A 27914-nucleotide genomic window follows, 5' to 3' on the forward strand; every position below is an offset into this window, starting at 1 on the left:
CAGTGCAGTGGTTAAGAACATGGGTGCTGAAATCATGGCCAGTTAAGGGACAGTTCAAATTCCATGGCTAGTCCTTTAACTAGCCATGAGACTGACTGTAGGCAAGTTTCTCAGCCTTATTATTCCTGGGCTTCCTAAAGTATAAAATACAGATAATACTGAACCTTCTTCGTGGAGTTGTTGTAGCATTAAATTAAATGATTCAGCTAAACCACTCAGTATTACGTCAGTATACAGTAAGCACACACAAAAACATCAGTGGCTCTAGCACATGGTATGGGTTATCTTGGCAACTATTTTATGTATAACTAACCAAAAGTTCTTTAAAAAATGGTTCCCTCACAAAAGCAGTAAGGGGATTGAATTACATGGAACTGAGATACTACTTGAGGATATCTGGAGTTTACAAATAAGAAGGAAACAAACAGGTGCTTCTCCACCAAGAGGAGTTTAGTAGAATTTCTTTAAAAATAATAAAAATACTAGAATATTGAAATGTTATTCAGCTTTGAAAAGGAAAGTCTGACACATGCTACGACATGGACGTACCTTGAGGACATTACGCTAAGTGAAATACACCTGTCAAATACTATATGATTCCATCTATAGGAGGTGCTTACAGTAGTCCAGTCATAAAGCTAGAAAGTAGAAGGGTGGTTGTGGAGAAGGTCAGAAAGGTGAAAATGGAAAGTTATTATTTAACTGGCACAGAGTTTCAGTTTTGCAAGGTTAATAGTTCCGCAGATGAATGGTGGTGATGGTTGCACAGTCACGTGAGTGTACTTCATTCCGCTGACTGCACACTTAAAAATACTTAAGGTGGTAAATTTTATGCTATGTGTATTTTTACAACTAAAAAATTTAAGGAGTAATACAAAAATTTACAAAGTACTTTAATGCAGCATTATTTGATCCATATCTGAAACTGGCACTTTCATCACTTATATGAAGTACTATATACAGCACTTCTGAACTCGTAGATGACATTAGGATCTTTTTACAAGGTGAATGTCTTAAGTAGGTGACAGCACAGACTGCTGCATTGTCCACTCTTCTGCAGTACCTGAACCATACATCCAGAGTGTCAATGTGCAAGAGCTACATTTCCCATCGGCTCCCACCACTGCGTGTGCCCAGTGAGATACACAAGGAGAAGTTCGGTTTGTTATCAGAGGAGCTGGGCACTCTCCTCACACAGACACACCTGGCCCACTTGCTTCCTTAACCACGAGCTGGCACGCTGACAGAGAAGCCAGGTGGGAGGAGCCTGGAACCCTGATGACCGCTGGATCCTGACAGCCCACCCTACCACTCTTCTACATGACAGAACTGCCTCCTGGTTAGCTTACACTCTGCTACTTGTGTGTCTGTGTCTGTCCCGTGCTGCTGAGCGCAATCCTCCTCAGCATACGTTCCTGAAACTGAAGACGGTGATAGAAATGTACAGTTCTATATGATACACTTCACATGGGCAGAATGGACTTGATGACAATAAATACAATTGCAAAGTGTGAAGGCTAAATATCAAGAGGAGAGTGAGCAATGCTTACAAAGTTCTGAGATAACAGCAATTATATGAGGTGAAGAGATCAAGATTTGATGGTGGAGGAGAGATTTGCCCTTTGCTATAAAACAACAGTCTAATTTGAAAGTTCAGAAGGACAGAATTCCATCAAAAAGCAAAGTGTGACTAAAGGGTGGAAATGTACATGAATTACTCAGAGGAAAGTGAAGAAACTTTGGGTTTCCTGTGGAGGGACTGCTTCTAATACAAGAACACTCTAAGCCCCTTCTTTTCCCACCATTCTGACTGGGAAAGGTGAACCCAGGTCAGGGTGAAATATTAGGAACCTCATTGTGGCTGCGGATATAAGTGATACCTTCTAATACAATTATTAGCCGAAATAAAGCTGATATTTGATCCCCATCTGTCTGACAGCAGTGTCTATTCACAGCTGAATCTGAACTCTAGAGAGAAAGGAAGAAGTAAAAATTATGACTGCACTCAGATTAGAACAATTATCAGAGAATAAAAATTTTATTCAGTAGAGAAAATATAGTAAATGTCTAGTGTTCAGATTCCTACAGGTAATGTCAGACCATAAAATTAGTACACTAAACACAAAACAAAACAAAAAACCCTTACTTTGTACTATAACTATTACTCAGACTCACTTATCAAATTCAAATTCGGTTATGGTATTGTATAAAACTTCCTACAAAGAACCACTGCAATACCTATAACAACCAAGAAGGATACCTTTGCTGTATACTGGAAGATGTCAGCGATAATTTTCATGGATGGTTCAGGAGGAAAGATGTAAGTGTTTCTGACCATGAACTCCTTGAGTATATCATTCTGGATTGTCCCAGTAAGTTTCTCTTTAGGTACACCTTGCTCTTCTCCAGTTACTATAAAAGTTGCAAGAACTGGAATAACTGCTCCATTCATGGTCATGGAAACTGACATTTTTTCTAAAGGAATCCCATCAAAAAGAATTTTGGTATCTTCTACAGTGTCAATTGCAACTCCAGCCATTCCAACGTCACCACGAACTCGAGGGTTGTCAGAATCATAGCCACGGTGTGTTGCCAGATCAAAGGCAACTGATAATCCCTGTTGACCAGCTAAATAGATAAAAAAAAAAATGTAGGATTAAAGAGTGTGGCATATAAGTAAGCTGATTTGCCTATCACTACTAAGTGCTAATTCCTCTTACAGTATACTTCTAAAACAAACATTTTTATGCTCCTAAATGTCAAAACAAATTTAAATAGATATTTTATTTCCTAAGAGTTGTTCCCATGTCCTAAAATGCACGACTTCCAGACCTCATGGTAAGAATGAAACAAAACAGCCTGACCAGGTGGTGGTGCAGTGAATAGAGCATCGGACTGGGATGCAGAAGGACCCAGGTTCGAGACCCCGAGGTTGCCAGCTTGAACGCAGGCTCATCTGGCTTGAGCCAAAAAAAGTTCACCAGCTTGGACCCAAGGTCGCTGGGTTGAGCAAGGGGTTACTCAGTCTGCTGAAGGCCCGCGGTCAAGGCACATATGAGAAAGCAATCAATGAACAACTAAGGAGTCCCAACGAAAAACTGATGATTGATGCTTCTCATCTCTCTCCGTTCCTGTCTGTCTGTCCCTATCTATCCCTTTCTCTGACTCTCTCTCTGTCCCTGTAAAAAAAAATAATAAATAAAAATTAAAAAAAAAAAAAAAGAATGAAACAAAACATTACCTCACTTACTTCATGTCCATCTGAGGACTTTTTTTTTCCAATCATACCAGTTTTTAATAAAAATACTTTTAAGATTTACATAAAGATCTGGCTGTTTATACATAGTTAACAGTATTTAGTACTTGTATGCTTGCTTATTTATTTTTGCTTTTATTTAATATAGTCATTACAAGATGTCTTGGCTAGTCAAAAATTCTGGGAAACAGGCCCTGGCCGGTTGGCTCAGCGGTACAGCGTCGGCCTAGCGTGCGGAGGACCCGGGTTCGATTCCCGGCCAGGGCACATAGGAGAAGCGCCCATTTGCTTCTCCACCCCTCCGCCGCGCTTTCCTCTCTGTCTCTCTCTTCCCCTCCCGCAGCCGAGGCTCCATTGGAGCAAAGATAGCCCGGGCGCTGGGGATGGCTCTGTGGCCTCTGCCTCAGGCGCTAGAGTGGCTCTGGTCGCAATATGGCGACCCCCAGGATGGGCAGAGCATCGTCCCCTGGTGGGCAGAGCATCGCCCCTGGTGGGCGTGCCGGGTGGATCCCGGTCGGGCGCATGCGGGAGTCTGTCTGACTGTCTCTCCCTGTTTCCAGCTTCAGAAAAATGAAAAAAAAAAAAAAAAGAAAAAAGAAAAAAAAAATTCTGGGAAACAGCTATGAAAATCATGCAAAAAACTAAAAAATTCTACACGAAGTAAGTTCAGTCCTCTGTGGCCAATACAAATTTAAAGACCCTCAAGTTTAGCAAACAGTATGATTTTATTATAGATCAGAAAGAAGAAACAGTAAATATGATTTTCAGAGAATGAATGACAGATTGCACTGCCTATATTTGTACCACAGTATTGTTTATTACTTTCTTTAGGCATCACTTAAACCATTTTCCCCTCCTATTCCTACCCTAAAATGTTTATTAAAAGCTTTTCAAAGGCAAAGCCAGTATCTCTTTTCTGCTTACTTCACTTTACCTAATTCCTTTTACACAATATGCATGTAAGTCGTTTGCTTTCAAAAATTTAATATTTTATTCTGGCTCACTTGTCTGTTGCCCATGGAAGTTGAAAACCTTTCATTTTTTCAGAGTATAATCTAAACTACATAATTAAAAAATCACTATTATCTTTGTAGAAATTAATCAGCCTCTCCTCAAAAAAAGCCAAGATTAGAAAGTATAAAACGCCCCGGCCGGGTTGTTCAGTTATCAACACCAATGCAGGTTTGATCCCCAGTCAGGGCAGATACAAGAATCAACCAATGAATGCATGAATGAGTGGAACAGCAAATCAATGTTTCTCTTTCTTTCTCTCTCTCTCTCCCCACCTTCCTCTCTCTCTAAAATCCGCCAATAAATTAAAATTATTCAAAAAAGAAAGTGTATGTTTGCTCATAAATATTGTATCTCACATTAAAAGCTCACCCTTAATGTTGTCCTTATAGAACCTATTGCTCTCTTCCACGGTGCTAAAGCCAGCGTACTGGCGGATGGTCCAGGGCCTGAAGGTGTACATGGTGGGATACGGTCCACGTGTGAATGGCTTCACCCCTGGCAGTTCCTCAGGTAAGTCCCTGGTGTCCCTGCTGGAATATAGGGGCTTGATGGAGATCCCTTCGGGGGTGTGCCATATTAGGTCTTCTGGATTCTTGCCTTTCAGCTGCTTTTTAGCCAGGGCAGCCCATTCTGGGTGAAGGGGTGGTTGCTGGTGCAGAAGTCGCTGCCATAAAAGCCCGGAGCCCGATGACTCTTTTAGCTGCTTCAGGTGATGAGGTGAAAGCAAAAAAAGCCGAGTCTTAGCCCTCAACATGATGGAGCACGGAAAACACCCGACAGAAACAAAAACTGACCTAGGAAAAAAAGCACAATGCATACGTACTTATGAGAGAAGCAAAATGGGAGCCACTGGTGAGGAAGAGACTGTATCAGTATGATTTCCTCTCATCTCCTTTTCTGCTTCCTGTCCCTGATGTTTTATAACTTCGATCCCTCTTCTCCACAACTGCTTTTATTGTTCCAGTCTTCCTCCTCAATATCCTCTTAGCAGGTTTTATTGATCAATCTTAGCCCCCTCTAATCCATTCTACACACTGACATCAATGCCAATCTGATGTCGCACTTAAGGTTTTTCTTTCTCCTTTTTTTAAGTGAGAAGAGGGGAGATAGTGAGACAGACTTCCACACGCACCCTGACCGGATCCACTCAGCAAACCCATCTGGGGCCAATGCTCAAACCAATCGAGCCACTAGCTGCAAGAGCAGAAGAGAGAGATAAGGAGGAGACGGAGGGGAAGAGAAGCAGAGGGTCACTTCTCAGGTGTGCCCTGACCGGGGATCAAACCCAAGCTGTCCGCACACCAGGCCAACGTTCTACCCACTGAGCTAACCAGCCAGGACCACTCTTAAGATTTTCCAGACTCTACAGCATATATATCGTATATAGCCTCTTAATTTTTTTTCATTCAAAAGGTTTTCATTTAACACTTACTTCATGAGAGGCATTGTGTTGGCTATCAGACAAAAATGTTGTAAGGAAGGCACAAGGGCATTCCAGCCCTTCATGACCTGCTCACCTCTCGGATTCATCTCTGCCCTTGTCACATTTTGTGTTCTCTAAATACTGGATTACCCACAGTTGTCAAAGTTCTCTGACTTAATTTTTGTCTTCCACTTACCTACAGTGTTCTTTGGCTAAGTCAGGCTAGGGCATCATCTCAGGTATGTAAGGCTTTCTATGTACCAGGCATTGCTCTAAGAACGTTATACATAGAGTAGCAATGTTAATTTTCACAACAGCAAGTTGTAGGTACTACTATTATCCCATTTACAGACAAGAAAACTGAGGCACAAAAGAGCCAGCATTTAAACCTGGGCAGTCTCATTTCAAAGTCCTTGAATTTCATTAATACCATTACTTCTCCATGTATAAAACACTCCCATGTATAAGACGCACCTTAATTTTGGGGCCCGAAATTTGAAAAAAAAAATATTACATAAAGTTATTGAACTCAAGTTTTATTCATTATATAATTCATTCAACTCCTCATCACTGTCAAAACTCCCATCCATTAGCTTGTCCTCATTGGTCCTTCATTATTGCCTCGTCCTCAGTTCCATCTATGGCATTTGAAATACCATGACTGTATAAGACGCACCCAGCTTTTACACCCCAAATTTTTCGGCAGAGGGTGCGTCTTATACATGGAGAAATACAGCTTCTCCTTGAATGCACAAGCTGGGCTAAATGGCCTCTTCAGCAATCTACCAAATTCTGTTTCCCTATTTATACATCCATCGTGTCCCATATGACAACATGTTAGAACATATTTTATGCTTATATTAAAATACATTTATGTAGGATACAATTTATGTTTATGTAAAATCACATATACATCTCTCTATATATGTATTTATGTCTTCTCTGATAGTCTATATACTGTACTACTCTAACATTAGAGCTATATATATACCCTATAACTAGCACAGAGTATTACAATAAGTATCTAAGTTCCATTGAGTACAATTTCATCATTTTATATATGTAGAAATTAAGGTCCAGAGAAATAAAGAAATCAAATACCTTGATCAAAATTGCACACAGCAAAGCAGTAAACTGTTCATCTGCATTACTACCTGTTAGAGCCTAGTATTTTAAAAGATTTTGGGATGCAAATCTTTTTTTTTTTTTTTTTTTTTTTTGTATTTTTTCTGAAGCTGGAAACAGGGAGAGACACTCAGACTCCCGCATGCGCCCGACCGGGATCCACCCAGCACGCCCACCAGGGGGCGACGCTCTGCCCACCAGGGGGCGATGCTCTGCCCTTCCGGGGCGTCGCTCTGCCGCAACCAGAGCCACTCTAGCGCCTGGGGCAGAGGCCACAGAGCCATCCCCAGCGCCTGGGCCATCTTTGCTCCAATGGAGCCTTGGCTGCGGGAGGAAGCAAATGGGCGCTTCTCCTATGTGCCCTGGCCGGGAATCGAACCCGGGTCCCCCGCACACCAGGCAGACGCTCTACCGCTGAGCCAACCGGCCAGGGCGGGATGCAAATCTTATTAAATCTTATTAACATAGTCATCGTGCCATATTGTTTCACAGTGGATGATAAGTCAAGAAGTAATATGAGATTAAAATTCTATTTTCCATACCATTTCTTACCTATCAATTTAAAAAAGCTCAAAATAAGAATACCTAACTTTTGTTAGGGGGTTGTGAAACAAAAGGCATAAACCACTGGTGGGAGTATTAACTGCTTTAAACACTTTAGAAGACAAATACGTACATGAAGTCTCAGAAACGATATGCCATTCCACTGAAAACATCACTTCTGGGAAAGTTACTGCAAAAATACGTGTTCCCTATAGTTTTACTTATAATAAAGAAAAGTTAGAAACATCAACACCCTGGCTCAGTGGTGGAGCATCGGCCTGGTGTGTGGATGTCCCGGTTTCAATTCCCATTCAGGGCACTCAGGAGAAGCGCCCATCTGCTTCTCCACCCCTCCCCCTCTCCTTTCTCTCTCTCTCTCTCTTCCCCTCCTGCAGCTAAGGCTCCACTGGAGCAAAGTTGGCCTGGGTGCTGAGGATGGCTCCATGGCCTCCGCCTTAGACGCTACAATGGCTCTGGCTGCAATGGAGCAACAGCCCAGATGGGCAGAGCATCACCTCCTAGTGGGCAGGCCCGGTGGGTCCCGGTCTGCACATGTGGGAGTCTGTCTGTCTCCCTGCTTCTCACTTCAGAAAAAGAAAAAAAAAAAGTAAATACAATATGCTCAAATAGGTAAAAAATTCATGGAATAAAGTCTAAAGTAAATACAACAAAAACAATTCCTATTATTTTTTAAAAGCTACTATGATTTTTATTCTACTAAATCCCCAGGGTCCTTGTCATTCATCATCTTGCAAGACATACACTACATGTACTAGCTTCAAAAGTGGATGACAAAAATAATTAAATTATAATTGAAAAGATATAAAAGGTAATTTGAAAACTGTCTGAGACTAGACTGCAGACAGGAAACATCACATTTATTTCGCACAAAATACTCATGGGCCTTTCCTAAACCTGGACAAACGATTGGAAAGGCCCTATCTAAATGACTTCCTGAAAATCACATGACAAATTGGTACAGGTTGGAAACAGACATCGTTCTTAGATAAAAACACAACTACTGCTGACGGCAACAGGACTTCCAAATTTTCTCAGAAAATCCATCAAGAGAGATTTCAAGCATTCAAAGAAGTAACATGAAAAGCAAATAACTTTCCAGTTTGGGCTGTTTACATGTAGCTCCACATTAATACTTCAAGAACTAGCCCCGGCCAGTGTTCAGCCAGTGTGGGTTGGAGATGACCAAACAGCGTACAAATTAAATATTGCAGTAGCATGAATAAGTCATTCAACACAGAACATACTGGGCGAAAATCATCAAGTGATCTAAATCTTGACACACATACACTGCCCAGGATTTCGAGCTTCTGACAAACTGCTCCCCCATCTAACTGAAATAAGTTAGTTAATTTACAGTTTTATATCAGTTTAGACCTCTTTCCTGTTCCACCTCTCACCGCTCCCTGCACCTGTAGACAGTAAGTCGTTTAGAGTACCACCACCTCTAACAAAAAAACCCTCACAGTACCATGTGGAACCACGCACCCTTCTGGGACCGTCCAAGAAGTGACCTCTGCCTGCAGAAACCTCGGGGTGCTCGGGTGGCCAGGGGAAATGGCGGCACGGCCCCCGGGGCGTTAAAAACACCTTCTTCCCAGCGGTACCTCCGAACTCCCAAAGGGCTCAGTGAAAGTGAGGGGTCGGTGGAGAAGCTAAACCTCAGGCTAGGGGAAGAGGAGAGCGGGATCCCGTCACAGCAGGACGGTGGAGGAGGACGTTGCGGGGTGGGAAGGACAGAGGCTCAGAGGACAGGGGTAAGGAGAGAGGACATCAGAATGGAGGGATTGGAAAGGCTGACGTGCCCCCCACGGCGCACAGTCCTACTCACTGGCCGGTTTATCTCCGACCTCGGCTTTGCAAGAGCGCGGCTCAACCTCGGAACCCTCCGCCCTACCAGTCAGAAGTCCCCATAGCTGGGCCCCCACCAAGCAAAAGCAGAAGCCAGCCGGAGTCGGGGGGCGTGTATCGACTCCGCCCTCCTTCCAGCCAATCCCATCGCGCTCTCGCGGGCGCGCTTTGACGTCATGAGCGCGGCTGGCGCCTGCCTCCCACTACAGGCGTTTCCGGTCCCTACCAGACCGCTTCCGGGCTTCTTTGGCTTTTGATTGTTTGGGCGCGAATTGCTCTGCGCGCGGCTTCTGAAAGGTTCCTGAGGTTGGTGAGTAGGGAGAGCGCTGACCCTGCCAGTGGGGCCAGGCGGGAATAGGTTTTGTGACTCACGTCTTTGTGGCAAACTCTGCGGTTTGCATTTGAGAAGGGGGAGGTGACTTTTCCAAAGGGAGGGAAATCCGAACAGGGCAGCCCTGCGGGGCCAGAGATGGAATTGATTCGCGAGAAGGGGGTGAAGCCACGCATGGCTCTTCTCTCCTTTCCCCGACCCTTCCTCACTCCCGTCCTCCATTCTTAATCTCGCCCCCAGCCAGTCGTGGGACGAAGTGCAGCCTTAGAGGTTGGTGTCTCTGGCCTTGAGATCTCTGCAGTCTGCGGCGTCGCCCTCCGTTGGCGTCACTTGCCAGGAGGTAAACATTGTATATTTGTGTTCTGCTAGACGTGGTGCTGCTCACTTCTTCCACCCACCCAAAGGTGTGGATTGAAACTTGGTTTCCACTAGTTTCAAGGCGGTAAGGACACAAGACAACCTAGGATGCCTCCCTGTTTCCTACACGATAAAGCATACAACTCTAATTCTTTAAATTGATTTTAGAGAGGAAGGAAGAAGAGGAGGGGGTCGAGGAGAGAGAGAAGCATCCGTTTGTTGTTCCACTTAGTCCTGCATTCACTGGTCGCTTCCCCGTTGTATGTACCCGGGGCTGGTATCGAACCCGCAACCTTGGCATTCCAGTTATTTCTGTCCATTCCTCACATGCGTGGTAAAAGTGTTGCTGAACTTTTCCTGTCCCTGAACACACCAGTCTCTTTCAAGTTGTCCTGCCACTAAGATTTTGCTGATTTCTGTCGAAGACTTTATCCTCCTTCCTTCTGGCTCAGAATTTCACAATTCAAATATTCTTTGCTGTGGATATTGTATATTTACTCTCACACACCATTTTGAGATGGCCATTCACTCATTTGTTTCATACATTTGTCACAATGTATATAATTATGTATATTAACTGTTTTTGTATCTGTCTCTACCCACTATCACTAGACTGATTTCTTGGGGATCTAAAATTTCTCCTTTTTGTATGAGCTGCAACTAGCTCAGTAGTGATAGGAAATTATGGCTTTTATTTATTGAGTTTTTACTATGTCCCAGATGTTTTTTTAGGTACTTTATATATTCCTTACTAAGTTTTAGCTTTACAAAAGCCCTTGATGTTAGTACTTTAATTAACCTATTTTACCAGTGGGTGAGTACTGTAAATGTATTTGGCCAAGGCTATACAGCTAGTTAAATGGCAGAGCCAGGATTTGAAACCCGGGCAGTTTCTCCTCACCCCTGGCTCACTCTTGGCAGTGGTTCTCACTCTTTGGCGATTTCACTGCTGAGGACATCTGATAATGTCTAGAGACAATTTTGGTTGTCACAACCAGGGAAGGGGCTACTTACTCTAAGACAGGGGTGCTACTAAGCATCCTACAGTGCACAGGACAGCAACTACAACAAAGAATTACCTGTTTCAAATGTTAATAGGGCCTGACTGGGCGGTGGCACAGTGGAAAGAGCGTCGGACTGGGATGCGGAAGACCCAGGTTCAAGACCCCGAGGTTGCCGGCTTGAGCAAGGACTCATCTGGTTTGAGCAAAAGCTCACCAGCTTGAGCCCAAGGTCGCTGACTCGAGCAAGGGGTTACTCAGTCTGCTGAAGGCCCGCGGTCAAGGCACGTATGAGAAGACAGTCAATGAACAATTAAGGTGTTGCAACGAAAAACTGATGATTGATGCTTCTCATCTCTCCGTTCCTGTCTGTCTATCCCTGTCTGTCCGTCTCTCTGACTCTCTGTCTCTGTTAAAAAAAAAAAATGTTAATAGGGCCAAGGTGGAGAAACTTTTTGCATTATGGCTTACTGCTTCAAGTAGGTATAGATAAAAACGGTGTTTCTCAAACTGTGATAAAAGACCAATATTTGGTTTGGGGTTTTTTTGCTTTTTAATTTTTGGAGGGAGGGGTTGTATTTTTCTGAAGTTGGAAACGTGGAGGCAGTCAGACAGACTCCCGCATGCGCCCAACCGGGATCCACCCAGCATGCCCACCAGGGGGCGATGCTCTGCCCATCTGGGGCGTCGCTCTGTTGCAACCAGAGCCATTGTAGCGCCTGAGGCAGAGGCCATGGAGCCATCCTCAGCGCCCGGGCCAATTTTGCTCCAATAGAGCCTTGGCTGCGGGAGGGGAAGAGAGAGACAGAGAGGAAGGAGAGGGGGAGGGATGGAGAAGCAGATGGGCGCTTCTCCTGTGTGCCCTGGCTGGGAATCGAACCCGGGACTCCTGCACACCAGGCCGACGCTCTACCACTGAACCAATGGCCAGGGCCTGCTTTTTAATTTTTAATCAGTCACAACTAACACTTTTGTAAAATTAAAAATGAATTACTAGTCAAATCATAAAATGAATCACACCAGAAGTTAACTGAAATGTGAACTCTAGATTTGGGTGGTGTGATGTATTGAAGTAGGTTCGTTGATTATAGCAATGTGCCACTGTGATGTGGGGTGTTGGCAGTGGGGAGGATAGTGGTGGAAGGAGGCACAGGGTATACTAGAACTCGATCCTTTCTGCTCACTTTGCTGTAAACCTGAAAATGCTCTAAAAAAGAAAGTCTGCTTATTAGAAAAAAATAATTCTACACAAATGAAGGGTCTAGCTAATGTATGGACGTTCCAGATTCAATCCCTGGTCAGGGAAACAGGAGAAGTGACCATGTGCCTGTCTCCCTTTCCCTCTCCCTGTTCTCTCTCTCTTCCCTTCCCACAGCCAATGGCTCAATTGGTTCAAGCATCGCCCCAGGTGCTGAAGATAGCTTGGTTGGTCTGACAGCCTCAGGTGCTAAAAATAGCTTCATTGATAAATGAGCATAGACCCCAGATGCGTCACGGGGGAGTCTATCTCATCATCTCCCGTCCTCTCACTTATAAAGAAAGAAAAATGAAAACTTTTAAAAAGCCAATTATTTTATTATCAGATTCAATATACATTAAACTGTTGTCAAGTTACTACAAAAGTTTCTAAATGAATACTTGCAATTTCTGAATCCAACTTGGAGTAGTAGTGAATTTTGTTATTGAAGAAATATCAGAAAAAAGTGATTAAAAACTAAACTATAAATGACGGCTGAAAGCTAGAGACCATCAGGACCTACAGACTTAAGAGAACAATGAAGTGACTGATCAGGAAGGCTTTGAGAAGTAGGTGGCCCCTGGTCAGGGAGGATGGGCAGAGACTCAGGAGAGAGTCGCTCTGGTAGAGGACACAGTGTGTTCATTACTCAGAGTGTGCTCAGGAAGTCATCAAATCTAGCCAGAGAGGGGGATTCAAAAGGAGCTGTAGGAGAGAAGAATGGAAGCTAGGCAGGGCTAGACCGCTAAGGACGGGAATGGCATGGCAAAGAATTTGGATATTATAAGGCAGGTATCGGGAAGGATTTCTTTTTTTTTAAGTCACTTATTGGGTTCCAGAATTTGAGACTGGAAACAACTTGCTAGGACTGACTCTTACCTCTTCTGCGCTGTGCAGCCGCAGCATATTGGCTCAGGTCCATGCAGCAGCCTGGCAGGTTGATGCGCACTCTTGGTGGGGAGTGTGGCTGGCCTGGGGCTTCAGTTCCTCTCCGTGCTGGCCTTCCTCATAGCATGGTCCTTGGGCTCAGAGAGAAAATACTCCAAGCAAAAGGAAGGTGCAGCTGCCGGTCTCTTCATGTTTAGGCCAGTAGACTGGTACAGAATCATTTCCACCCTGTTCTGCTCAAACAGCGGCAGAGTCTGCCAGGATTTAAGACAGGGGACATGGACTTCACGTGTCAATGATAGGAGTGAAAAGGAATCTGTACCGTTTTTAAGCTGCCAAGTGGAGTGAGGACTACAGATGGCCCTCATTTGCTTCCTGACCTGGGTACTCTTTCTCAGTGAACAACCTGCACTGCTGTCTGGCAGCCCTCCCAGGAGAGGTCCACAGGTGAAACGTTCACATGGTTGGTTTTTAGTGGGGGAGGTATAAAGCAGGGATGTCAGTTGAGAGACTCGGGCATTTCAGGAATGGAACATAGCCGACTGGCTGTAGAGTAAGGTACCACATTTTTCAAGACCGAGGTAAAGTCCCTTTTAGCTTCCGCTACTTTTTATAACTGATCTCGCATGTAGTCCACAAGTGAATTCTGTGGTCTTGGAACCAATTCTTTCCCACTATTTCTGTCAGTCTTACTGGGGGAGGGGGGGTGATAAATTTATCCAGAGTACCCCTTGTATTGTCTGTCTAAATCTACATATGTATTTAAACTGTATTAATATAATTAAGTCTGAAGTTTAAAAATAGAATGGTGACTGATTTATCTATATATCTAACTTATGTATATGCCTAAAAATACATATAATGTATATATCACATATGTATGTATGTATGTATGTATGTATTTACATCTCTAGGTATACTGTACCTAACTTCTGGCTATCTACTCCTTATGGCCAAATGCAAGAATAAATATCCTATTCCTCTGTTCCTATTAGCAGAAATGAGTTTGGTGATAAAGGGATAAAGATAGAGAAAAGGAGTTGTAAATTTTGTCATTGACATCCCCAACCCAACTCTATGCCTGTTTCTTAATTTGGGAGAGGACAGAGGAATCAGTATGCTTCTGTGCTCTTGTTAACATGCACATACCCCTGAGTTATAGCTTAAATCTTTATGAGTGAATTTACCACGTGAATCTGACCAACATAGATTCATGGTATAATTCTAAAAATTATCTCCTTCCATCTTTGGGATAAGTTGAATGATGAATCCACTAGGCTTAAATAAGAAGACCTGAGTGATATCAGTGAGATAATATACTGCTCACAAAAATTAGAAGATATTTCAAAATGAATATGAAGCGATAAAATATCCCCTAATTTTTGTGAACAGGGTAGATATTGTTTATCTGTGACCAGAGTAAGATAATTGAACAATTTATGTTTCTATTTCTTGGATATAAACAAGGAGATAATGTTATTGTATGGGGGAGTATAAAGTTAGAGATACAAAAGCATCTTAAAATGATTTTTAAAAGCCATTCAAATGGAAGAACTTCCTAGAAGTGAAATTGAATTAGACATCCCTACTCAAATAAGAACAAATGTTATTTCTTTTTAAATGTTTAAAAGGAACATTTATAGGTATCCTTTTGAACAAAATATGCAAGTCTTAAGCATCTTTTTTGTGTCCTTTTCATCCTTACAGATTTTTTTGAAGAATTGTCCTGTTTAGATCAAGATGTCTAGTAAAGCAAATGCTTCTAAGAAGAGGTCTCAACAGTTAAAAAGAAAACCAAAAAGAAAAATTGATGAGGAGGAAGTGGAGTTATCAGAGAAAGAGGTAATGAAAATATCTAGTTTACCATCCAGAACTCTATTAGACATACCATCTGTTTCCTATAAAGGGGTGTCTGAAGACTAAAGGTCACTATTACTGCAAATTATAGGAATTCATATTGTTATGTGGGAGCTGTTACAGCATGGTTTGTAAAAGGTCTCAGATAACTTTTACTTCAATTCTGAAGATGTTGATCAGATAATTCTTTGGGGAGGAGCGGGTCATAGGACATTTGGTGAGGTGTTTAAATGGAAAGGCTAGGAATAAAGTGTACAAATTCTATGGCATTCCTATGTTAAAAGACAAAAATCTGTCAGATGGTGGACAAGATTTTTATTAAGATAGAGAAGAATTAGTTTGGTGGGAATTAGCTTTTTCCTACCATGATTTTACCCATCTCTTCTAAAAAAATTAATGACTAAATAATCAATTTTTTCTGTGTTTTACCCTGTAGTAAGCAGGGCCTCTGTTTTGCAGGTAAAGTATGTAACACTATTTCACTGGCAAAATGAATAATGATTCCTTTTATTTTTTTTCCTTAAGTGAGAAGCAGGGAGGCAGAGAGACAGACTCTCACATGTGCCCCACCTGGATCCACCCAGCAAGTCCCCTATGGGGTGATACTCTGCCCATCTGAGGCCATTACTCTGTTGCTCAGCAACCAAGCTATTTTTATCACCTGAGGCAAGGCCATGTAGCCATCCTCAGTGCCTGGGGCCAACTTGCTCCAGCTGAGCCATGGCTGCGGGAGGAAAAGAGAGAGGGGTGAGGGGTGGAGAAGCAGATGGTCGCTTTTCCTGTGTGCCCTGACCAGAAATTGACCAGGACATCCACATGCTGGCCAGTGCTCTACCACAAAGCCAGTCAGCCAGGGTCGAATAATGATTTTTTTAAAACATTATTTGATACCAAATGAAACTCTATTATACATTATCACCACTGTCTAGAAATTGCTTTAGTATATTTTGTGCCTGTGACAAATATACACCTTTTTTCTGTAGAAATGGCAATATAGGCCCTGGCCGGTTGACTCAGCGGTAGAGCATCGGCCTGGCGTGCAGGGGACCCAGGTTCGATTCCCGGCCAGGGCACATAGGAGAAGCGCCCATTTGCTTCTCCATCCCCCCCCCTTCCTCTCTGTCTCTCTCTTCCCCTCCCGCAGCCAAGGCTCCACTGGAGCAAGGATGGCCCGGGCGCTGGGGATGGCTCCTTGGCCTCTGCCCCAGGCGCTAGAGTGGCTCTGGTCTCGGCAGAGCAACGCCCCCTGGTGGGCAGAACATCGCCCCTGGTGGGCATGCTGGGTGGATCCTGGTCGGGCGCATGCGGGAGTCTGACTGTCTCTCCCCGTTTCCAGCTTCTTTAAAAAAAAAAAAAGAAAGAAAAAGAATTAAAAGAAATGGCAATATACTTTTTCTGCCTAGCCAGAAGGTATATGAATATTCTTCAACACACATGACAAACCTTTTGTGAAAGCAATATATTTTTACCTAATGTTTAATTCTTTGTGTATGTACCCGTGTTCTCCCCACCAGGTTAGAAACACAGTGAAAAGAAATAAAAATCATCTGTCTAATGAAGGTATTTCTTTTCTATATCTTGTTTAACCTATCTTTCTCAAGCTACCTATTTTTTTTTTTTCATGAGAAAATTATAGCATCTTATGTATGAGTTCTGCAAAATATACTAATAAACAGCAGCATTCTCATTTCTGCAAGAACAGGTAGTATTGGTTAGTCAATTATTTTGGTCAACTGAAATTTTATTTACCATCTCTAGCAAAATATCATGTAGGTTTCTATAAGAGCTAGAGAAGAAGTACCCCACAGTCTGAATTATTACTGATCCGCGATACATAGAAACACCCGGTTTCTCTTCAGGACAAACAGGCCGCTGTTCTGCTAGCGCTGCATGAATGAGTTTGGTCCACTGGTTTTATTCAGAGTGAATTCGTTGGGAGTATTCACCTTTACTTAACTATCGCCTTTTCCTGGAAGAATCCCCTGCCTTTCCTCACCCAAGACCAGGTTACATCATCTGGTTTTATACTTCCAGAGTGCACAGTATTTCTGCTTTTGTAACACTTTGCATTCTTATAGTTATTTGTTTAATCTCTCTTCTCTCCAAAACAAATCTTCACGTGAGCCGATCGTAGATCCTCTCTGTTCACTCTGTTATCCCGTGTAAGTGGGACGGGCCACAGTCTGCTGACCCCTGACTGTCTGCTTCGGGTTGGTTAGTCTCTTGGTCCAGTTGCCATCCAAAATTTAATAGAAATGGTTTTTCTAGTCTTTTCTCTTTTTAATCATTTTTTACTTTTCAGTTACAGTTGAAAAATAAATATTGTGTTATATTTATTTTTAAATACTATATTAGTTGAAGGTGTACAACCCAGTGATTAACAGACTTTAATTCAAGTCATTTCTGAGAACCATACATTTATGTTGAATCCTACTAATTGCAGCTTGCCTCTTCATTTAAAATTATCAGGTTCGTTTACATCTGCAGTATCAGTTAATATTAGTTTAGTTAAACTAGTTTACTTTATTTAACACTAGATGCCATATTCATATTCGGCGCCTGGCATGTTATGGGGGTGCAATAAAAAGGAACTTAAACAGTTTCTAAAGCTTTATAATATTTTGATTCTCATACTTCCATTCGCTTTTTTAGAGAAATTTATATTTCAATCACTTTTTAGTAAAAACACAGAAATTCTCAGTTGACCTGAGTCTCTCTGTCACCAGAGACAGGACAGACGGAGCAGACTCGCCTTAGACGGGTGAAGACGGCGTCCGGCAGGGGAAAAGCCTGGCGGCCTCTCTCCTCCGGGAGCAGAAAGCAGCTGCAAACTGTGATGGAAACGGCAATAATGTGAGTATGAAATGTTTCCACTTACTCTGGATCTCTACTTACGTTTCCTATAGACAGTCTTCTTTTAAGTGTTATTATGTACTTTATGGTGATTGGCTTCTTTTTCTCTTTCAGAAGATATAGTTAATGTCTTTTAATGGCATTAGCTTTAGCAAAAAGTCTTTATTAACTTCAGAAACTTAGAATTCCATCAGGAAATAAAAATGAAGCCATGTGGCCTGATCCGTACACTTTTTTTTTTTTTTTTTTTGGCACAGACAGAGAAAGCAGATAAGGACAGACAGACAGGAAGGGAGAGAGATGAGAACCACCAGTTCTTCGTTGAGGCTCCTTAGTCTCCTTAGTTGTTCATTAATTGCTTTCTCATATGTGCCTTCACTGGGGGCTACAGCAGAGCAAGTGGCCCCTTGCTCAAGCCAGCAACATTTGGGCTCAAGCCATGGACCAGGAGGTCATGTCTATGATCCCACGCTCAAGCCAGAGACCCTGCACTCAAGTTGCTGAACCCACGCTTAAGCCAGTGACCTCAGGTTTCAAGCCTGGGTCCCTTGTGTCCCAGTCCAACACTCTATCCACTGTGCCACCACCTGGTCGGGCTGGTCTGTACACTTTAACATGTGCTGTCAATAGGATGCTTTAGGAAGAAGCCGAGTCGAAATGGACACGTTAGATGGAAGTTACTATGTCAGAAGGGATACAAAGAAAATCAGGATTCTGCCATCAAGGAGCTGAAATCCATCAGAAGAGTCTGAATTATAAATAAAATACATTATAATATGATTAAAAGAATTTTGATTATACCTCTGCTTAAAAGCAGAGTAAAAGAAGTGATGGATTGTGCCTGGCTAGTAAGGAGAGGCACTTGAGAGAAATTGTAAAGAAAAAGTAAACAGATTCTATTAGTTGTGTTACAAACTAATATTTATTTGATCCCTTTTTCTAGAGCAATTTTGAGTAACAAAGGTAGAAAATATGAAGAAATTCAGTATCATCTCAACTGTCTGAAGAAAAGGTAATATAGTTATGTGATGGAAATGGTTAAAACATATCTACTAAAAGTTGAATCTGTCTTTGTTGCCAGAATAGACATTTGTGGAATATAAGTTTTTTATTTGGAGTTTTTGTTCATTTGTTTGTTTGTTTGTTTTGTATTTTTCCTAAGTGACAAACTGGGGGAGGCAGGCATCAGACAGACTCCCACATGCACCTGACCAGGATCCACATGGCATGCCCACCAGGGGGGCGATGCTTGGCCCATCTGGGGTGTTGCTCCACTGCGAACGGAGCCATTCTAGCACCTGAGGCAGAGGCCACAGAGCCATCCCCAGCGCCCGGGCCAACTTTGTTCCAGTTGAGCCTTGACTGCGGGAGGGGAAGAGAGAGACAGAGAGGAAGGAGAGGGGGAGGGGTGGAGAAGCAGATGGGCGCTTCTCCTGTGTACCCTGGCCAGGATTCGAACCCAGGACTTCCACACACCGGGCCAGCGCTCTTCCCGAGCCAACCGGCCAGGGCCTCATTTGGGGTTTTTGTTGTTATTTTAAAAAGAGGAACAATTTGGTAATGTAATTCTATCCTAACTATGCAACTCTGAGTTCTTTAAGAGAATTTATAAAGGAAGAATCTGAAAGTGACAAAATACCTGCTTCCATAATTCACTTTTCTGCATTGAGATTTGAAAAATATTTTGATATCTTAAACTCCCTTCAACTTCATTTGAACAATCTGAAGTTAACAGTTCACCACTCTTATTTATCCTGTAGGATAGTTAGCCTATCACTGTGTTTTTCTTTGACTTCATATTGCATTCCATTATTTGCACAGGCAACAAGTGTCATTTTCCGGGATATTACTGTTCATCTGCGGCAAGTCACAAATGGTGGTTTCTTCCCATGAGTTCTTATAAAGCCATGCCACTGTCAACAGTTTTCAGGGACTACTTTTCCTAGTATTTGCACGTGTTTTTTTTTCATACTGTAGAAGGATATTAGTTACTAGTGTGCTTAGAGATGTTATGACCCAGTACCTCAGGCTTGGGAAGACTGGACACATTCTGCATACTTGAAGTGTAGTTCTCAAGGATAGTCACCAAGTGGAAAGGGTGGGGCGGATTGGGCCGGGGTGGGAGTTTGTGGAAAGAGGGGGCAGAGAAGAAAAAAAGACTGCTAGAAGCAGGCCTGCAAATGGCTTATCGGAACGACGGCCCAATGTGGAAGGAGTGCACTGGAAAAGCTAATGCATAAATAATACTTAATAAAGGTGCGGCTCCTTATGCTCATTTTAGTGTAGGATAAGTAATCGTGTTTGACGTGTGAATGAGAATATTACAGTGCCTAATATCTGCTCTTCACTGTGATCACCCTGGGTCATCAGAAAAGACTGAATTCTCTTCAGCATACAGCTGTGTCCCCAGTGTTAGCAGCCACGGAGATTTATTTCAAAGGCTGCCTATTTTCGCTTCATTTTTGCTCACAGCTCACTTTCTTTCATTCCCCAAATAACAATACTCACGATACTTTCCCTTTTACTAACATAGCAGTGTGTACAGCCTCAGCAAATTGATATTAACTGGATCTCTAAATAACTTTTCCTATAGGAACATTTTTCAAAGTATTTGGAACACATTCTTAAAGATGCTGTGTGAATAAAAGTGATATTTAGTGAATTATGTTTTGGTACATTAGCATATTAAAAGTCCTGCAGTAAATTAATTTATTGCATTTTTTTAGCCTAGCATCTCCCAAATTGGTATTGACCACAGGAACTCGTTTATTTCATATTTTATTAGTCTCATCTCTGCTTCTGTCTGCATTTTGGCTTCATTCTTTTAGACACGTTGTACTCAATAGATTAGAATCCTAGTCCCTACATCTCTCATCCTTGTGAAGAAAGAGGGGAAAGGAAATGCTTATCCTCTTAGCCTAAGTTAGAAAAGTCTGGGAGATGGCCTCTGATTGGCCCAGCTGAGGTGACACACCTGTCTTTGGGATGGTCTTGTGGCAACACTGTTAGGATGGATACAGTCTGTGTCATATGGTAGCCTCGTGATCAGACAAACAGGGTTGCTGGTTAGGTGCTATTGCTGTTATAGGTTGTATTCATGCTGTACTTTTCGTTTAATTAGATTTTCAAAGAATCTTGAAATTCTGACCACTATTTAGAATATTTGGAACAGTGGAATACCCTTCCACAGAACTGACTTAATAAACTTTTAGAAGAAACTGTTCATAAATAAGAAATCAAAAACTTGCCTGACCAAGTGGTGGCACAAAAATAATACTAATGTTACTCAAAAATAACTAATAATTGGAGTTTTTTTGTTTTGTTTTGGTGACAGAGAGACAGATAGGAACAGACAGACAGGAAAGGAGAGAGATGAGAAGCATCAATTCTTCATTGTGGCACCACAGTTGTTCACTGATTGCTTTCTTATATGTGCCTTGACCGGGGGGGGGCTTACAGCTGAGCCAGTGACCCCTTGCTCAAGCCAGCAACCATAGGGTCATGTCTATGGTCTCACACTCAAGCTGGTGAGCCTGCGCTCAAGCTGATGACCTTGGGGTTTCAAACCTGTGTCCTTTGCGTCCCAGTCCAACGCTGTTATCCACTGCACCACTGCCTGGTCAGGCTAATAATTGTTTTTTTATTCTATCCTTAAGATTGCTACAACGGTGTGAAACCCTAAAAGTCCCTCCCCGGGAGCTGAAAGACTTAACTGACGTGTCAAGTCTCCTGCAGACGGAAAGGGAGCGTCACAGAGCTAATGAGGAAGGCCTGGCGTTACTGCAGGTGTGAGATTTGAACAGGGAGTCAGTAATTGGGACAGGAAAAGACCAAAAAGTTTTTTTAATTATGATATTCTCCTGGTAATAAATACTAGATCTTGAACCAGATTTTTTCATTATTTTTTTTTAATCTAAGCAAAAACTTTACCTAAACTTTGGGCATCTCAAGTTAAAAGTATTTCTATATATTAGATATTAAGTAGTTGTTTTTCTTTTTTACTAGACTTTTTACTTGAACTATCTTAGTATCTTTGATTATCAAATTATAGGAACTCACCACTAAGTGCTCCAGAACTTGTAAACATTAGTTTTTCCATCCTGTATGTGGTACTTTATTGTTAGGAACACAGTCATCGTCACTGTTATCATCATAGCTAACCTGTAATGAGGGCTCTCTCTGTTCTAGACTCTGTTCTACGCTCCTATAGTTATATCCCTTAGTATTCACAATGACTTCAGAGAGATCCACATTATCCTCATTCTGCAAATGAAAAAGAGACATACAGACATTTCTGGGCGAACCTTAGGCAAACTGCATAAAGTAGTAGTGCAAACCTAGCCAATCCGACATCAGAGCATGGTCCTTAACCATGACTCTGTAGAAGCTAATGGGAGATAACATTAGCTGACATCAATGTCAGCCTTTTAATTAGCTGATAGTCGAACAGTTAAGAAAAGCATCTTATTGGGAGATCATCAGTCATGTAAATATCTAACCACTTTACTATACATGTATAACTACTATAATATTTCATGTCACCTGTAATGTAAAAATATTTTAAATGGTACAGGCAAACTAGAAAGAGAGAAACAGCCTTAAGGAGTATTAAATAATCATAAACGAAAGCATAATGGACCGTATATCCCTTAGTCATTTTAAAGTGTTTGTAGACGGGGTACTTAAGTCTCCGTTAGCAATTCAGTAAGTACAAGGTGGTAGGAGTTTATGCAAGGAATGCATTCCCAAAGATTTCTAATATTTCAAAATTCACAAATAATTGTTTCCATATAATTTAGATAACGTTGAAAGGACTAGTTTCTGAGCAACAAATCTATATATTGTAATTTTTTTTTAATTTTATTCATTTTTAGAGAGGAGAGAGAGAGAGGGAGAGAGAGGAGAGACAGAGAGAGAGAGAGAAGGGGGGAGGAGCTGGAAGCATCAACTCCCCTATGCGCCTTGACCAGGCAAGCCCAGGGTTTTGAACCAGCGACCTCAGCATTTCCAGGTCGACGCTTTATCCACTGCGCCACCACAGGTCAGGCCCTATATATTGTAAATTAATAGGGTGGTCTATTTTAGTGATTGCGTGACTCTTCATGGGGTGAGGTTCTTGATAGGTCGCCAAAGGAAGGATGAACAGACGGGCTGAGAACCTGGCGGCGTCAGGCCCGACCAGAGAAAAGCCTCGGCCTACACAGGACTGAGTTGGGCTGTTATTTCTCGCTGCACAGGGAAACTTGCGGGGGTTGAACACTGGAAGGGTTAAACAGCGGAGGGTTATTGGCTAATGGCCAAGCAACAGAACATTCTGTAAGTGAAGGAGAGGTGACTAGCTGGCAGAATGTCGGCAGTCAGGTGGAGGTGAGACATCAATCAGGACTGTCGGGTGGAGAGCTCCGGAACTCCCCTGACTGCCAGCTAAACGTCAGCCTGGCTGCTTGAGGCTTTTACTTTTAGGAAGGGACCCTGGGGCTGAACCTAACAATCATGTTTCATCTTCTCCCAGTGTCTTTTACATTTCAGCTTTATTGAGATATAACTGACAAATAAAATGGTAAGATATCTGAATGTGGTGACTTCATATATGTATGCACTGAGTGTGAAAAGATTCCCCATCTAAGTTCTGCTCTTAGCTAATTACACAATATGGTGTTTTCACTTATAATCACCATGTTTCCCATTAGCTCATTAGACCTTATTATAACTAAAAGTCTGTTTTCTTAATATCCCTTCCCTATTTCTGCCACCTCCCAGACCCTGGTAATCACTTTCCTACTCTGTTTCTATGAGTTTGACTTTTCTTAACGTTATTTTAAAGTATAATAATGGTGCCCTGGCCATGAAGCTCAGTTAGTTAGAGCATGGTCCCCATACGTCAAGGTTACAGGTTCAATCCCCAGTCAGGGCACATACAAGAATCAACCAGTGAATGCACATATAAGTGGAACAGCAAATGAATGTTTCTTTCTCTCATCAATAAATAAAACTTTAAAAATGATAAAAGCTGACATTTGCAGCCCTGGCCAGGTAGAGCGTCATGTCTATACACAAGGGTTGCAGGTTCAATCCCAGCCAATGAAAGCATAAATAAGTGAAACAACAAATAGCTGTTTCTCTCTCTCTTTCTCCTTCCCTTTCTCCCCTTTCCCTCTCTCTCTAAAATCAATAAATTTTAAAAATTAAAGTATAATAATGGTGAGTGTTAGCTTAACATTTAACATTACTATAAATTACTTAAAAATGATCAGAGATAGTAAATGATCAATATTACAAAAGTGTGACTTTTGTAATATTGGGAGACATTTCTGTTTTAAAGCTAAAGTTGGACCTCCATGTGCCAAAAGCATAAATACCATTAAATGGGGGGGAAAAAACTTTTTCTATACTTCTGACACCCGTCAAATATGTGAATTTTCCAAACGAAGCAACTCTCCATTTCTCTGCTTGTCCTACATTTTAATTCAATTCTGACGCTATCTGCAGTTAGTACAGACCCCTGAGTTCCACAAAACTGCCCTCCCCCCCATTTCAGACCCCAGATCCTAGCTGCAAGCCTAAGCCTCCTGTACCTCTGACTAACCAAGTATAAATCAGGGTTCCTGGCCCTGGCCAGTTGGCTCAGTGGTAGAGCATCAGCCCAGCGCTTGGCTCTGAGAGAACTAGGTACCCTATGATTACAACTGTGTGACAATCTGGAAAAGGCAAAATGAGATACTAAGAGGATCAGATGTTGCCGGGGGGGGGGGGGAAGGAGCAGGCAGGACATGGCAGGGTTAGGCCATCACTCCCTGGGCTCTGCTGGATTTACGTGGGTCTTCCAGAATCTGATGCTGTGGGGGGGGGGGTGAGCAGACAGGACATGGGAGGGTTAGGCCATCACTCCCTGGGCTCCGCTGGATTTACGTGGGTCTTCCAGAATCTGATGCTGCGGGGGGGGGGGGAGGGGGGGGGGATGAGCAGACAGGACATGGGAGGGTTAGGCCATCAGTCCCTGGGCTCCGCTGGATTTACGTGGGTCTTCCAGAATCTGATGCTGTGGGGGGGGGGGGGTGAGCAGACAGGACATGGGAGGGTTAGGCCATCAGTCCCTGGGCTCCGCTGGATTTACGTGGGTCTTCCAGAATCTGATGCTGTGGGGGGGGGGGGTGAGCAGACAGGACATGGGAGGGTTAGGCCATCACTCCCTGGGCTCTGCTGGATTTACGTGGGTCTTCCAGAATCTGATGCTGTGGGGGGGGGGGGGGGTGAGCAGACAGGACATGGGAGGGTTAGGCCATCACTCCCTGGGCTCTGCTGGATTTACGTGGGTCTTCCAGAATCTGATGCTGTGGGGGGGGGGGGGGTGAGCAGACAGGACATGGGAGGGTTAGGCCATCACTCCCTGGGCTCTGCTGGATTTACACGGGTCTTCCAGAATCTGATGCTAGCATCTTTGGTGAGTTTTTGAGGAAACATTCTGGTACATGGGCTATATCTTTTTATTTCAGGGAATTGTTTCCTTATAATGTATTATTTCAATGATAGATTTGTTTTTTTGAAAGAAAAACAAAAATGTATTTACCAGTTTCTTCTAGTAGTGTTTTAATACATGAGATGTTTTTAAAGTATGTATATGTATATTAACTATCTTTGTGGGTTTTACATTATAAAATATTTAACTTGAAACTTTCTCTTTCTGACTCAGGAGGAAGTGGATAAAATAGCAGAGACCACAGAGTCAGTGACTGGGAGTATTCAGAGCCTAAAGGACAGAATTCACCTTCTGACCAGGGAGGTGGGGGAAGCGGAGGAGAAGGCGAAGCAGGTGCTGTGGAGGCCGCGTTGCTGTCGCTGCGCCCTGGGGGTGGCGGTAGTGCTCACATTTTAGCAAGACAACTTTGGAGTGTAATAACAGATTGGTCTTTTGAAATGATCTGTACCTTTCTTTGTCTACTTTAGATGTTTCAAACAGATAGTGGGGTACTCTCCCTTCCAGAACTTTCTCAGAAGAGTCTGAAAGCACCCATACTTCAGGTAAGTACCGACTTAACTATATTAATTGTATCCTCAGTTGTGAATGGCATAGTATAATAAAAAATGGAATTTGTGGTGTCAACTTACACACATTTATTTCTCATTTGACACTATATTTTGAACATCCATCTTTGTCAATTTATGTAGATGTGTCTTGTTTTCCTCAGTAGCTGTATAATATTCCATTGTATGGATGTACATAATATAAACTGTGAATTACTGATGGAAATCATTTTTGCAGTTACAGATAATATGAGTATGCCCTTATACATATATTTTTACACATGTTTGTAGTAACTTTAAGATATATTTCTACAAATAAATTCTTAGAGTTGCTTTTGTTTATGCTTCTAACAATGGCTACTCTTCATAAATTAGTATTATGTCTTACTAGTAGTGGATTATACACTAACTTATCTCTCTTCAAAGGACTTTAATAGATTTTATAGTATAAATGTTTAAAGTGGTAGAAAATCTTTGTTTTTCTCAAAAAGTAATTTGAATTTTTTTTTTAATTAAGTGAGAGGTAGGGAGGCAGAGAGACAGACTCCTACATGTGCCACGACTGGGATCCACCCAGCAAGCCCACTAGGGGGTGATGCTCTGCCCATATGGAGCTGTTGCTCTGTTGTTTGGCAACCAAGCTGTTTTAGCGCCTGAGGTGAGGCCATGGTGCCATCCTCAGTTTCCATGACCAACTTACTCAAATGAGCCATGGCTGTGGGAGGGGAGATGAGTGGGGAGAGCTGGAGAAGCAGATGGTTGTTTTTCCTGCGTGCCCTGACTGGGAATCGAACCTGGGACTTCCACACACCAGGCCAATGTTCTACCACTGAGCCAACCAGCCAGGGCCTGAAATTTTTCTATCTATAATTCACCTGGGGTGTGAGGAGTGGAAATGGGCAGAGGGAAAACAAATAATACAGATTTGAAAGAAGAACAGCAGTGAATTGATGGTTATTGAAATTGAGTGATGGTTACAGATTTATTATACCATTCCAGAACATACATCTGATATTTTTCATAATAAGATTAAAAACTAATTCTATGGGTAAAGGTGGTCAAAAGGTACAAACTTCCAATTATAAAATAAGTCATGAGGATGTACAGTATGGTGACTAGTTTAGTAATAACGTATTTTTGAAAGTTAGAGAAAGATAAATCTTTTAAAGTTCTCATCACTAGAAAATAATTTTGTCACTGTGATGTTAAGGGATATACTGAATCACCTAAAACTAATGTTACATGTCAGTTTATGTCTATAAAAATATTTTTAACTAATTATTCTCTTTTACCCACAGGAAGAAATTTTGGCGCAAATTCCAAACCAGAATTCTCTTCTGAAAGACTTTGATGTTCTCCATAATTCATCTCAGACGAAGAACTTGCTCAATTTCATTGAAGAAGCCTATAAGAGACTGGATGCCTCTTAAAGAATGTTAGATTATTTGTTAAAAATTTAATATTTATAAATTTCTGAAACTGTTAACCTACAAAGAGACTGAGGCTTCTTCAGGATTTATTATTTCCTAATAGGGAATTTAAAATTAGCCTCTGTCGGTCTACCATTAGCATTTAATGTAGTCCTGAAAACTACTGTTAGCAGTTGCCAAATCTAAGAACTCACATTTATGTTGCTGTATTTCCGATTATTTGCCTGAAATCATAAAATAAGAACAACAGCCCTGGCCGGCTGGCTCAGTGGTACAGCGTAAGCCCAGCATGTGGATGTCCTGGGTTCGATTCCCAGCCAGAGCACAAAGGAGAAACAACCATCTGATTCTCCACCCTTCCCCATCTCCTTTCTATCTCTCTCTTCCCCTCCCACAGCCAAAGTTCCATTGGAGCAAAGTTGACCCAGGCACTGAGGATGGCTGCATGGCCTCTCTGCCTAAGGCACTAGAATGACCCCTGTTGCAACAGAGCAACAGCCCAGATGGGAAGAGCATCACCCCTTAGTGGGCATGCCCAGTCGGGCACATGTGGGAGTCTGTCTCTCTGCCTCCCCACTTCTCACTTCAGAAAAATACAAAAAAAAAAAAATAGGAAGAAGAACCATAATCGAATGATCTATCATGACTAAGTAGAGCTCATTTATTGGTTAGTGCAGAGGAAATTTGATACTGTACCTTTATATAAAG

At 42.3% G+C, this 27914-nt stretch overlaps 2 protein-coding genes across 9 annotated transcripts in view; one reads left to right on the top strand and one right to left on the bottom strand.

Annotated features, from left to right (window-relative positions):
- MMUT (methylmalonyl-CoA mutase) overlaps positions 1-9362 on the bottom strand; it is a 45063-nt gene extending 35701 nt beyond the window's left edge. The window contains exons 1-3 of one of the 3 annotated variants that reach the window (XM_066359228.1): positions 9211-9362; positions 4640-5064; positions 2261-2628 (exon numbers count right to left, since the gene is read on the bottom strand). In XM_066359228.1, the coding sequence (XP_066215325.1) occupies positions 2261-2628; positions 4640-5024 (753 nt within the window). In that variant the 5' untranslated portion in view covers positions 5025-5064; positions 9211-9362. The other 2 variants (XM_066359229.1, XM_066359230.1) reach the window with 2 other exon arrangements.
- Positions 9363-9455: 93 nt separating this feature from the next.
- CENPQ (centromere protein Q) lies at positions 9456-27828 on the top strand. Of its 6 annotated transcripts, none has more exons than XM_066359236.1 (10): positions 9456-9536; positions 9802-9910; positions 14752-14886; positions 16416-16461; positions 17628-17754; positions 18698-18766; positions 21411-21540; positions 25445-25564; positions 25699-25773; positions 27075-27828. In XM_066359236.1, the coding sequence occupies exons 3-10, from the start codon at positions 14785-14787 to the stop codon at positions 27204-27206; spliced, it is 801 nt and encodes a 266-aa protein (XP_066215333.1). In that variant the 5' UTR covers positions 9456-9536; positions 9802-9910; positions 14752-14784; the 3' UTR covers positions 27207-27828. The 6 variants fall into 6 exon arrangements, with proteins under 6 accessions (XP_066215333.1, XP_066215336.1, XP_066215335.1 ...); XM_066359239.1 differs by having other exon boundaries at positions 9802-9901; XM_066359238.1 differs by having other exon boundaries at positions 9475-9536; positions 9806-9910.
- Positions 27829-27914: the final 86 nt, after the last annotated feature.

Source organism: Saccopteryx leptura, chromosome 1 (genome assembly GCF_036850995.1).
Source record: "Saccopteryx leptura isolate mSacLep1 chromosome 1, mSacLep1_pri_phased_curated, whole genome shotgun sequence".
Taxonomy (NCBI): Eukaryota; Metazoa; Chordata; class Mammalia; order Chiroptera; family Emballonuridae; genus Saccopteryx; species Saccopteryx leptura.